This window comes from Pezoporus wallicus, unplaced genomic scaffold (assembly GCF_028554395.1).
Source record: "Pezoporus wallicus isolate ANWC-B61680 ecotype Strahan unplaced genomic scaffold, APGP_CSIRO_Pwel_v1 contig_7896, whole genome shotgun sequence".
NCBI lineage: Eukaryota > Metazoa > Chordata > Aves > Psittaciformes > Psittacidae > Pezoporus > Pezoporus wallicus.
In genome coordinates this window covers 282,371-295,246 of record NW_026639609.1, presented here as the reverse complement: position 1 = coordinate 295,246, position 12,876 = coordinate 282,371, and the positions used below count along the sequence as shown (strand labels likewise).

At 44.7% G+C, this 12,876-nt stretch overlaps 2 protein-coding genes across 3 annotated transcripts in view; one reads left to right on the top strand and one right to left on the bottom strand.

Annotated features, from left to right (window-relative positions):
- Positions 1-6,182, bottom strand: part of LOC130602382 (uncharacterized) — a 100,266-nt gene extending 94,084 nt beyond the window's left edge. Inside the window, exon 1 of the mRNA XM_057415198.1 lies at positions 6,070-6,182. Within this exon, the coding sequence (XP_057271181.1) occupies positions 6,070-6,117 (48 nt within the window). The 5' untranslated portion in view covers positions 6,118-6,182. The remainder of the gene's footprint in view (positions 1-6,069) is intronic.
- The window catches only part of PDPR (pyruvate dehydrogenase phosphatase regulatory subunit), a 28,448-nt gene that overhangs the window by 9,740 nt on the left and 5,832 nt on the right, over positions 1-12,876 (top strand). For both annotated transcript variants that reach the window (XM_057415192.1, XM_057415193.1), the window contains 3 exons: positions 2,268-2,460; positions 10,981-11,105; positions 12,692-12,847. In XM_057415192.1, the coding sequence (XP_057271175.1) occupies positions 2,268-2,460; positions 10,981-11,105; positions 12,692-12,847 (474 nt within the window). The remainder of the gene's footprint in view (positions 1-2,267; positions 2,461-10,980; positions 11,106-12,691; positions 12,848-12,876) is intronic.

The window sequence follows — 12,876 nt, the reverse complement described above, 5'->3', positions numbered from 1 at the left end:
TGTTGACCTGCCACGTAGCTGTGGTATTTTGTTTCTGCAGCTCTCTTCAGTGCTGGCTGCCAAGTGCATTTCCATCAGTGACAGTTGCTTGTGGACGGAACTTGGTATTACTCCTTCCCAGACTTCATCCCGCCGTTGACAGCAATGGTTTATTCCCATTTTATTTAATTCTGTGCTTATATTTTGTGTGTACTTCTACACAGAGGGCTCTTTCTGTTCTTTCCCTCTCTTATGCCTGGTAAGTTTGTGTGTGCCCTCTCAGTTTAAAATTTGCCCTTTTTTCAGGGATTCAGTTTTCCCTTGTGAGTGCACATGCTCCTCTAAGTGATTCTAGGCATGGATGGATTATCACGGATTTCTTCAGGCAGTGGTATTATGTTCTTCCAGCTACCGCCCAGGTTAAATTGACTAATTTTACTTTCATTTGTGAGATACTGTATTCATCCAGGGGGTGGGGCCAAAATGGGGTCCAGTTTTGTGCTGGCATATGCTAAAGGGTTTTAGATCTTGCAGGACATCAGATCTTCTTGATGATACTGGCTTCACTAATGAGTTGCTCGAGCTCTGCCCCTACTTCATCTTTGATTTTCTTGGTACTGCTGAAATGAAAAGGCACTGCTTGCTGGCACCCACAAATTGCCCACGTTTCGGAAGCAACTGCATTCTATGTTCTAGCATTACCCTTTTATCAGTTCAAACATACTGAACAGTTGAGCAGAGTCAGAGCTTACTCAGCTAGTATTTGATCCTTTTCTAGGGCTGCAGTTGCTGTGGCTTGAGCTCTTGTGCTACTGCTTTGATCTCTTTCGTTGAAACACCATTTGATTTTAAAATAGCCTGTAGAGTTGCTTAGATATTGGGCTGCATACAAGAATAAATCTAACCCCTCTTTATATCAATAATTAAAAATAACTATAGCTAAAGCTCTCACTCTGGAATTCTAATGCGTGAAAGAAGAGAAAGTGCAGGTCAGAAAGATTGGTTTTGTTTGTAATTTCTTAGATAATGTGAAATCTTATTACTGCTTACATAAAGTGAGGAGGAGTATTAATGCTGAATCTTGAGGGCTTTTACCTTGAGCACTATGCAAAGGTAAGTTATGGTGAGAAGAAAAAACCAGATAGCTTATCCCTTTATTAACACTCCCAAATGTCAGACTGTGGAGAATTACCAAAGGACCTTACCAGCGTGACTGGGCAATGAAGTGGCAAGGAAATTCAATGAGGATAAATGTGAAATGACGCAAGTCCAGGGGGTTGGTGTGAGTACTATACAAAATGATGGGCTTTGAACTGACCTTGAGGTTGTATTAGTTCTGTGAAGACATAGCTGAGTAGTACTTAAAGCAAAAGACAAGTTAGGAATTATTAAGAAAACACAGTCATATAACACTCAGTCCTTTGTTTGCCAGACACCAGTTGTTATTCTAGGCTGCCTTTCTCTAGAGGGCATTGTGTGACCAGAGAAGGCCTGGTGAGAGGCTGCAAAAGGCCGAGCAAAGCTTGGAAAAGTTTCCAAGCACAGAATGTCTGAGTGGGCTGGGGAAAAGAGATTACAGAAGGGTAATTGATGGAGGTCTAAGAAATCTTGAATGGGAGGGACTTGATGGAGGGGAATCTTCTGCTTATTGTCTCTTCTGTTATTCCAACTGGGAGGCATCAAAAAAGTTAATTGAGCATGAATTTCAAAACAAAAGATGGTGATTCCTCATACAACAAAAACAAATCTCTCAATACAACAAATCCTAAACATGTGGAGGTCCTTGGCGCAGTGTCTGTGGGGTGTTTTCATGACTTTGGGGAAGATGGGTCAAGTACTTAGAAGAGAGATTGAGTTAAGAGTTACTAAAAATGTAAAAGATACCAGGTTTTAGGAAATCCTCTGAGCTGATAGTAAGTGGAGGCAGAGTGCATGGGACAAGCATCATCTAGATTTGTGTGTTCTTATTTCTTGCTAGATATCCAGTTGATGTCTGTTTCTATTGTTTTCCCTAGCAAAACTGAACATACTCTTGCAGTGTTGAGAACAATGGTGGCCCCTTGGTCTTTACTGGTATGGCTGCTCTTATGGTATGCTGAGGGATCTGTTTCAAGTAGTTGATTCCAGCAGGTTAATGGCTTGTCCTGTGACCGTATTGAAACACGGAAGCAGTTTCCATCTGTTCAGATACTGACTCAGAACTGTGGTGCTGTCCAGTTTGACGGTGGAGTAGCTGATGTGTCAAGACCAAAGGTTGTGACTTTTTGTCTTTTTTTGTTTGTCTCTAGAGCCACTTCTGGGTGCCCTTCTGCGCAGGATGCCAGATTTGGAGGCTCTGCAGATCATGCAGCTCGTGAACTGCCCAGAGTCCTTCACACCAGATATGCGATGTATCATGGGAGAGTCACCCACTGTTCGAGGCTACTTCGTTCTGGCTGGCATGAACTCAGCTGGTATCTCATATGGTGGGGGAGCAGGCAAGTAAGTAGTTTATGGCTGTTACCTGTTTAAGTATGGGTTTAGCCAAGAAAAGAGTGCTCCAATGATCCTTCTGTGTAGAATGTTCTTGTATCGGTCACTTCCCCTCTGGCAAAGATGCCTCTTCTGTTTCCAACTTTAGTGAAAGAGTGGAGCCATTGCTATGTTCTGATTATGTTCTCCTGTGTGTATTCCAAATCTCTGTTCGACTCTCCTCAGGCATCACATCTTGGTGATCAGCAGCCTGCTGGGGATCAAGTAAACTTCCTTAGAATTAACGGGTTTTACCTACCAGGAAGAGATAAAAGCTTAGCTAAGCATATATTCCCTTACCTTCCGTACTCCAGGATCCCCTTTATTATCTGATTGAAGTCCTTAGATCATTCAAGTTGACACAGCAATTAAGTTCTCTGAAAGCAAGTCTGGTGCAGATGAAGCACTGCATATGGGATGCCAGTGCTGCCAATACTGTTAATTAATGACTGTCCTCTGCCAGTGTACTAAGAATGGAATAGTTTCCCAGTAAAATCTAGTTCCTGTGTTCATGCAGACAGTTTGACAGGTGAAGAAGTGTGATCCCAGCAGCAAAATTACTTGCAGAATGATCATCCCTCCCTCTGGCTGCCATTTGGTTTTGGCGACCCAGCATCCCTTCTGCCATACAGCCTTCTGAACAAGCTGCTTATTTTTCATGTCAGGTCTTAGTATATGTGTTTGTCTCCACTAGTTTCTGTCTGTTGTCTAATAATTTAACTCACCAGGGAAGCAACTCATTATTAGTTTTATATGTCATGTGAAATACAGAGAATCTTTGCAGTGAGGTTCTCTAAGAGTCAGAATAATTCGTGAAGCATTATTTGTTTGATGCTACAGCCTTGAGACAAGCAGCTAAACTTGCTAATGTAACTTCTAATGATCAGTCTCAAACCCCTTCTTTTTGTTTACTGACTGTGAACATATCCTTCTGCTCTGCTTTGGTCTGAGCTGCATATGTCCTTTAGCTCTGGAGCATGCCTTCCTCCTTCACTGCTGGAAGTGGAGCTAAACATAACTTGGCTGGCAACTTGTGCCAAAGCGTGTGCTGTCACTGGTGGTTTGTGGCTGAGCCTACACCAGGTACTAAAAAATGACAAAGCAGTCAACCTCCTAACTCTAACCTAAACATACTCAGTACCTCTTTTTGTAGCCCAAGGATTTGTCTAGTGTCACTTAGGCTACCTATCCAGGTGACTTCATTTACAATGTGTCAGTAACTGCTGCCATATATATTTGTTTTGGTTTAAGCCCAGCCTGTAACCCAGAACCACACAGCTGCTCACTCACTCACTCACTGCCCTTCTTCCTCCCCCTGCTCATGGAGGGATGGGGAGGAGAATGGAAAGAATATAACTCCTGTGGGTTGAGATAAGAACAGTCCAGTAACTAAGGTATAACACAAACCACTACTGCTACCACCAATAATAATAATGATAAGGGAAATAACAAGGGGAGAGAATACAACCGCTCACCACCCGCCAACCGATACTCAGCCCAACCTGAGCAGCAATCTAGGCTTTCTGAGTGACTCCCCCCAGTTTATATACTGGGCATGATGTGCTGTGGTATGGAATACCTCTTTGGTTGGTTTGGGTCAGGTGCCCTGTCTCTGCTTCGTCTTGGCTTCCCCTCCTCCCTGGCAGAACATGAGACTCAGAAAGTCCTTGGTCAGAATAAACATTACTGAGCAGCAACTAAAAACATCGGTGCTGTCAGTGCTGTTCCCAGGCTGAAAGTCAAAAACACAGCACTGCACTAGCTACTAAGAAGGAGAAAAATGACTGCTACTGCTGAATCCAGGACAGTATCCAGCCCATATTCCATACCATTCACATCATGCTCAGATCCCACAGTTTTCAATATATACCATCGCTTGTCTCATATATATATATATATATATATATATATATATATATATATATATATATATACACACACATCCACCCACACACAAAGAGTGAGATATCATTCCTTAGTCCGTGGACCAGTCCCTGTAAAGCTGCTGAGTTCATCCGGTCCATGATACCAGGCTCCATCTCTTGTAACAGTCTTCCAGAGTGGAGAGACACTGTGCAGTGTTGGATTGTTGCCTGCTGATGACACTGCGAAACTTATCTGGTCACTGCTGAGCTCGTCTGATTTCATCATTCCCTGTTGGGATGATGGTCAGAGGGAAGTCAGGGCCAGTCGCTAGTGACCTGAAGGCATCTAGTTGGTGGGCTATAAAAGTGCTACATAGCAGGCAATAGCATATAATTGAGTTCATTGGCTGTTTTCCCTTGAAATCCTATCCCCTTGAGGTACTCACTGGAATTCCCCATCTTCCTGCATTACCCACCAGGTATATCCGGGTCCCTGAGCAAAAAGCAGTCCCACGAGTGTGTTTGCCTTTACCTGAAGAACGAATAACCCAGACTGTCTTCCCCAGCAAATTCTTTATGTGCACCACAGGAGCTTTATCCCCCTCTACAGTATATAAAAGTTCTGACTGGGCTGGGCCAGCCCTGTTGGCAGATCCTCTAGTGTTGACCAACCGGGTGGCCTTTGGTGTGTATCCCAGTGTTTGAAAGTTCCCCCACTCGTTGCTCTTAGTGTAGTTTTTAACAGCCCATTGTACCATTCCATTTTCCCAGAGGCTGGTGCATGGTAGGGGATGTGATATACCCACTCAATGTCATGCTCTTTGGCCCAAGTGTATATAAGGCTGTTCGGAAATGAGTCCCATTGTCTGACTCAGTTCTCTCTGGGGTGCCGTGTCACCACAAAATCTGTTTCTCAAGGCCCAGGATGGTGTTCTGGGCAGTTGCATGGGGCACAGCGTATGTTTCCAGCCATCTGGTGGTTGCTTCCACCATGGTAAGCACATGGCGCTTGCCTTGGCGGGTTGTCGGCAGTGTGATATAATCAATCTGCCAGGCCTCCCCATATTTATACTTCAGGCATCATCCTCCATACCAAAGTGGCTTTAACCGTTTAGCTTGCTTAATTGCAGCACATGCTTCACATTCGTGAATAACCTGCGCAATAGTGTCCCTTGTTAAGTCCACCCCTCGATCATGAGCCCATCTATATGTTGCATCTCCGCCCTGATAGCCTGAAGTGTTATGGGCCCACTGGGCCATAAATAGTTCGCCCTTATGTTGCTAATCTAAGTCCACCTCAATCTTAGGAGCTTTATTCACTTGTTGATTGTTCTGGTGTTCCTCAGTGGCCCAACTCTTGGTACATGAGCATCTACATGGCATACCTTCACCACCAGGCTCTGCACCTGGGCAGTGATATCTTGCCACAGTGCAGCAGCCCAGATGGGTTTACCTCTGCATTGCCAGTTGCTCTGCTTCCATTGCTTCAACCACCCCCACAGGACATTTGCCACCATCCATGAGTCAGTATAGAGATAAAGTACTGGCCACTTTTCTCGTTCAGCTGTGTCCAAGGCCAGCTGGATGGCTTTCACCTCGGCAAATTGACTCAATTCACCCTCTCCTTCAGCAGTTTCTGCAGCTTGTCATCGGGGACTCCGTACAGCTGCTTTCCACTTTCAGACAGTTTATTATATGCTTCAGCACACATCACCTCCTCCTCTGGTGACATTCCAAAATCTTTGCCCTCTGGCCAGCCCATGATGACTTCTAGAATTCCTGGACGACTGGGATTTCCTGTTTGAGCTCGTTGTGTAATTAGTGCAGCCCACTACTCCATGTGGCATCGGTTGCATGATGTGTAGGGGAGACCCTGCCTTTGAACATGCAGCCCAGCACGGGCAACCGGGGTGCCAGGAGGAGCTGTGCCTCAGTGCCAGTCACTTCTGAAGCAGCTCAAACCCCTTCATAGGCTGCCAGTATCTCTTTCTCAGTTGGGGTATAGCTGGCCTCAGATCCTCTGTATCCCTGGCTCCAAAAGCCAAGGGGTCAACTTCGAGTCTCCCCTGGAGCTTTCTGCCAGAGGCTCCAGGTAGGACCGTTCTCCCTGGCTGCGTGTAGAGCACATTTTTTACATCTGGCCCGGTCCGGACAGGTCCAAGGGCTACTGCATGAACTATCTCGCGTTTAATTTGCTCAAAGGCTTGTTGTTGCTCGGGGACCCATTTAAAATCATTCTTCTTCCGAGTCAGGTGATAGAGAAGGCTTACAATTGAACCATAATTTGGGATATGCATTCTCCAGAACCCCACTGCACCCAAGAAAGCTTGTGTTTCTTTCTTATTAGTGGAGACATTCTTATTGGTGGAGGCATTGCTGTTATCTTGTTGATCACATCTGTGGGGATCTGTCTACATCCATTTTGCCATTTTATTCCCAGAAATTGAATCTCCTATGCAGGTCCCTTGGCCTTACTCCATTTTATGGCAAAACCGGCTTTCAGCATGATTTGGATTATTTTCCTCCCTTTCTCAAAGACTTCTTCCGCTGTGTCGCCTCACACAATAATGTCATCAATGTATTGCAGGTGTTCTGGAGCTTGCCCCTGTTCCAGTGCAGTCTGGATCAGTCCATGGCAAATGGTAGAGCTGTGTTTCCACCCCTGGGGCAGTCGGTTCCAAGTGAACTAGACACCCCTCCAAGTAAAAGCAAACTGTGGCCTGCTCTCTGCTGCCAAAGGAATTGAGAAGAATGCATTGGCAATATCAGTTGTGGCATACCACTTGGCTGCCTTTGACTCCAGTTCGTACTGAAGTTCTAGCATGTCCGGTACAGCAGCACTCAAGGGTGGTATGACTTCGTTCAGGCCACAGTAGTCTACTGTTAGTCTCCACTCCGTTAGACTTTTGCACTGGCCATATGGGGCTGTTAAAGGGTGAGCAGGTCCTACTTGATTACTCCTTGGCTCTCCAGTCTACGGATCAGCCTACGGATGGGAATCAGGGAGTCTCGATTGGTACAATGTTGCCACCAGTGCACTGTTGTGTTAGCGATTTGCACTTGTTCTTTGACCTTCAGCAACCCCACAACAGAAGGATCCTCTGAAAGACCAGGCAAGGTGGACAGCTGCTCAATTTTCTGTCTCCAAAGCAGCAATACCAAAAGCCCATCAGTACCTTTTTGGGTCTTTGAAGTACCCTCTCCTGAGATAGTCTATGCTAAGGATGCATGGAGCCTCAAGACCAGTCACAATAGGGTGCTTTTGCCACATCTTCCCAGTCAGGTTGATTTCAGTCTCCAGTACAGTCAACTCTTGGGATCCTCCTGTCACTCCAGAAATATAAATGGGTTCCACCCCTTGATAGGTTGATGGCAGGGTATACTGTGCACCAGTATCTAATAGAGCCTTATACTTCTGTGGGACTGATGTGCCAGGCCATCTGCTCCATGCACTCCTGTAAATCCTGTTGTCCACCTGGCTGGAGGCAGGGCCCCTCTAATAGTGATCACACAATACTGGTCACTTACACCATGTAGAAAGAAAACATGTCTTTATCACAGGAGCTGGAGTAAAATCAGCTCTTCCACTCGATCTGGGAACCTGCTCACCAGAGACTGAAGCCGCAGCTTTCATGGGATGATAATCCTTGACCTTTGTTCTCCTCTTCAATTCACGCACCTGTTCCTCAAGGGCTGAGGTAGGTTTTCCATCCCACTTCCTCATGTCTTCTCCATGATTCCGCAGGTAAAATCATAGGGTGACCTGTGGCATCTATCTCCTATATCTTCTCTCTCAAGCAGTAGTACACCTTTTGGTAATAGCCAAGACGTGGGCTGGTACATGTGGGGAGCTGGATAGATCGGATAGATGGTCTCTCAAGTGTTTGAACTCCTGAGACAGCTTTTCCGCAGCTGAAATGATGGAAAGGGTGAGATTGTCTTCGAACTTTCAGAGTTGACAAATCACTTCATCCACTGTTGGTGGTACTGCGTCATGCCAGGTTGTTGATGCCAATGTGTAGGCATATGATGATGGTGAACTCCATGTAAATTTCCGCCATATGGGTCATGTACATTCAACTTCATCTGGATTTACAGATGCATTCCCAGCATCTGGCCTATCTAGATTGTCTCTACAATGGCTGATTCCCTCAGAGACCGGATGCCTTTCTCTGTCGCGGTCCAGTTGGCCGCACGACTTACAACATCATCCTTGTACAGAAACCTTTCTTTCACAGAAGAGAAACTGTGAAAAGAGAAACTGTGAAAAGAGCACTGCCAAGAGCCACCTCCAAAGGCTGATGGACTGTGTCTCTTTTGCAGTCACTTTGTTGATTCCCCCTTCCCTAGCAAATGATCCCAGCTGCTTGGCTTCCTTATCTTCTAGTTCGTGACCCTCGGCCCCATTGTCCCACCTTTGGAGCAACTAGGTGATGATGTGCTCCCTTGGTTGATGGGCAAAATCTTTTCGCATGTTCCGTAGCTCAGTTGAGGTCCAGGGTCGAGGAGTCACCTCTTCTTCTTCCTCTTCCTCTGATCCACATAATAATAATTCTTGTTCAGATGCTGTCCCATGTAGTAAGTGTGTTGGTTCTTCATCTTTCTTCACTGTACAGGTTGCTTTTTGTGCCTCTTATTTGCTTTTCCCCTTATGTACAGGGGCAACCAGTATTGGCACAAATTGGTCCTTTGGTTTGGCTGCAGTGATTATCACTGTAGTTGGAGTGGCTGCAGTATCTGTTGTTGGGGTTGGTGCAGCTGCTATGCTTGGGGGTTGCTACTAGCACCAGCAGCTGTGCTGTCTGTTGCTGTCAGGGTTTGAGTGGCTGCTGTACTTGTCACTGGGGTTGGTGTAGTTACTGTGTGCTGTGCTTGGGGTTGGAGTAGCTGTGTTTAATGTTGCTTTGCCATCAAATCCAGAGACATCTTTTTCCCTTTAAAGGTGCCGGATAGTGTTGAACAGGGCTCTGTAAGCGTAGGCCAAGCCCCAACACATTGCTGTGATTTGTCCCTCTCTGGTATGACAAGGATGACAACACACCTCACTTAAGTGTTTCATTAGTTTTTCTGGATTTTGCACTTGTTCAGTGGTGAAGTTCCAAAGCACTGGAGGGGCCCACTGGCCTAGATACTTGCCCATACGATCCCACGCACCCTGGCAGTCATGACTGCCCAGCCTCAGGGAAGATTTCTTGGGCCTCCCATATCGTCGTCTAACCCTAGGCAAGACCCAAACCCAACTCTGCTTAACTTTCAAGATCAGACAAAATGGTCGTGGATAAAACACACTCTGTATGCATGCCAACATGGTGATACCCATCACAATCAGTGGGCAGGTCTCAAGGGTACCCAAACACCATTGAAAACCTTCAGAACACTCAAGTGATGCTGTAAATAGTCTGGTGGGGGAGATGGGGGTGTAAGGGAATGTCTTCTTCACAGATTGACCACCCGAGGAGGAAAAAAAATGTGTAATTGCTAAACACTTCTACTATATACCTCCCGAAGTACAGAGATGATGACCACACTGGGAAAGCAAGCCAGATCAGTTTCATGATCAATGAGTCTGTTGTATTACAAGTCATGTAAAGTACAGTGGAATAAGAACCTTAGCCAAAGCCCCCCAGGCGATAAACACTAAAACAGCAAATACCAGCTGTGAGGTATGACATGCTGAAACTCCGAGATCAAGAGCAACAACTTTGAGAGGCAATAAATCAGCATTGTGAGGAGTGACTATTAATCCGAAACAATGAATGCTTATCACAAATACGATTAGACACACACCAGTCAGATCTGTTGTTATCTCAACCCTTTGTGCCCCACATTGGGCATCACAAAGAACTGTCATGGTTTAAGCCCAGCTGGCAACCCAGAACCACATAATCACTCTCTCACTGCCCCACTTCCTCACCCCAGCTCCCAGAGGGATGGGGAGGAGAATCAAAAGAATGTAATTCCCACGGGTTGAGATAAGAACAGTCCAGTAACTAAGGTATAACACAAAACCACTACTGCTACCACCAATAATAATAATGATAAGGAAAATAACAAGGGAAGAGAATACAACCGCTCACCACCCACCGACTGATACCCTTCTAGTGATCTAGCCCTTCTGGGTAGCTGCCCCCAGTTTATATACTGGGCATGATGTGGTGTGGTATGGAATACCTCCTTGGTTGGTTTGGGTCAGGTGTCCTGTCTCTGCTTCCTCCTGGCTTCCCCTCCTCCCTAGCAGAGCATGAGACTCAGAAAGTTCTTGGTCAGAATAAACATTACTGAGCAACAACTAAAAACATCGGTGTTATCAGTGCTGTTCCCAGGCTGAAAGTCAAAAACACAGCACTGCACCAGCTACTAAGAAGGAGAAAAATGACTGCTACTGCTGAACCCAGGACAATATTTTATCCTAATGAGAAATTAATAATTTGGAAATCTGGTTTATGAGCTTTCTAAAGGGAAACCTTTCAGATTGTGCTAGTGTTTAGAATACCATGTTAGTTGTCTTCTCTCTCCCTACTACAAGCAATTTTCATGTCCAGATTGCTTTACTTCTGACTTCAAAGCTAGACTCATTCCCTGAAGACATTTGCTGATCTCAGTCTTTGTTTACTTCTTCCATCAGGTACCTGGCAGAATGGATGGTAAATGGGTATCCCTCAGAAAATGTCTGGCCTCTGGATTTGAAACGTTTTGGTACCCTTCAGAGCAGTCGCACTTTCCTCCGTCACCGTGTGATGGAAGTCATGCGTAAGTGAGGTCTTTGCATTCAGTGCTGGCCAGCATATCCAAGATTTTCCTCTTCGCTGCTGTCATCACTTGGAGAAATTTTGCTGCTTCCTGGCCTCCTTTGTGGCAATACAGCCTCTCCCAGGAGGAAGGAAGGGGTGGTGGTTTGTTTTTTTTTGTTGTTAGTGACATTCTTACTAACTTTTCTCAAGGAAATGCTGTTGGTACCGTGCTGTCTCCTGTTTCTGTCCCTTGCATTTGCTATGGGTAAATTTTTGCATGTCTGTCTTAAGATCCAGCCTCATAAAATGATGCCAGGGTCTTAACTGGGAATATTACACTGTCTCAAACGTTGTCATTCGTTGCACATCATTACAGTGTAGAAATACCATCGCTTCCAGCTTATGAGTATGTGATAAGGTTATCTTGCATCATTCAGGAAGTCTTTGTAAACATACTCTGCTTTCTCCTGCCACAGTTTGTAATAAATACCTTGCAGAACAGATTTGAGATGTCATTCCTGTCTAAAGCCATATTTGGTTTCCTCTTATTGTTTGATTATCTGTCCTGGAAAGTGTGGACAGCTTCTTATCAAGGTTCAGATGAAGTGCTCCACAAACAGCAAAAAAGGAACAATTACCTGAATACTAAGTCTAAACTAATGTGTTCAGGTGAAAGCAGAAAAGTTGGGTTAACTGTTAGCCCTGCTACATGTAGGAAATCAAAACCTTATGCTTTGACCTTCCTTCGAGAAATATCACTTTATACTCTGGTTGTTATTCTGCAGTTGCTTTCCAGTAGAGATCTCAATTCTGATACTAGAGAATCACTCTAATTGTTACAAGAGAGCTACTGTGTTCCATTTCTGCAGTGGTACATTCCCATTCTAATCTATACTTCCCACTCTTTCAGGAGTACCAATAGCACATAATGGCAGTAAAATAATAAAATCGTTAGCCATGAGGCAAAAAAAATAGAAGTATTCAGTAAGAAATATTTGGTTTATCTTCAATTTTAAGCAGTTTGTAACCTGCCTGGAAACTTAACATTTATAAAGAAGTATTCAAGCATCCTGGAGTTATTAATTCCCCTGGTAACCAGGGAGGTTGCTAACTTGCTTTCTAAATAAGAATATTCTGTATTGGCTGAAAAGATATAGGACCCTTTTCAGTTTGGAAAAACTTCAGTAATTAGAAGAGGCTGAACTGTCAGTATTTAAGAAGGTGAATTAGATGATCTCTGTAGCTGTGGGCTGCCTACCCCAGCATAAGTGGCTGATATAGTGTGCTGACAGGGAAGAATCATGCAAAGTTAATACTAGTTGATATGACTTCATGAAAAATAGAGAGGTTCTGTTATCTTGACAGTGTTTTCATGAGACCATAAGTATCTATAAGTACTCTGTGCAAATACTGCTACTCTGATTTTGAATAGCTATAAACAAATCAAAACAGATCTGTTGATTTTCAGAAATGGGAGAGGAAAGTCAGAACTGTTTTGAGGGAATTTTATTAATGGTTCAGATATTGGTAAGTATTGATAATCTGGACAAAAAGTTTAGATAAAGATAATAATTTTGCCTAATTATGGATCTTTATGACCTGTAGCCCTGATGTGTGATCTGAAAGTTCCCCGCTGGGACTTCCAGACTGGCAGGCAGCTGCGTACCTCACCGTTGTACGACCGTCTGGACGCTCAGGGAGCGAGGTGGATGGAGAAGCATGGATTTGAGAGAGTCAAATATTTTGTGCCACCTGGTAACGGTGAGATGACATTTTCCTCTGCCTTGTGG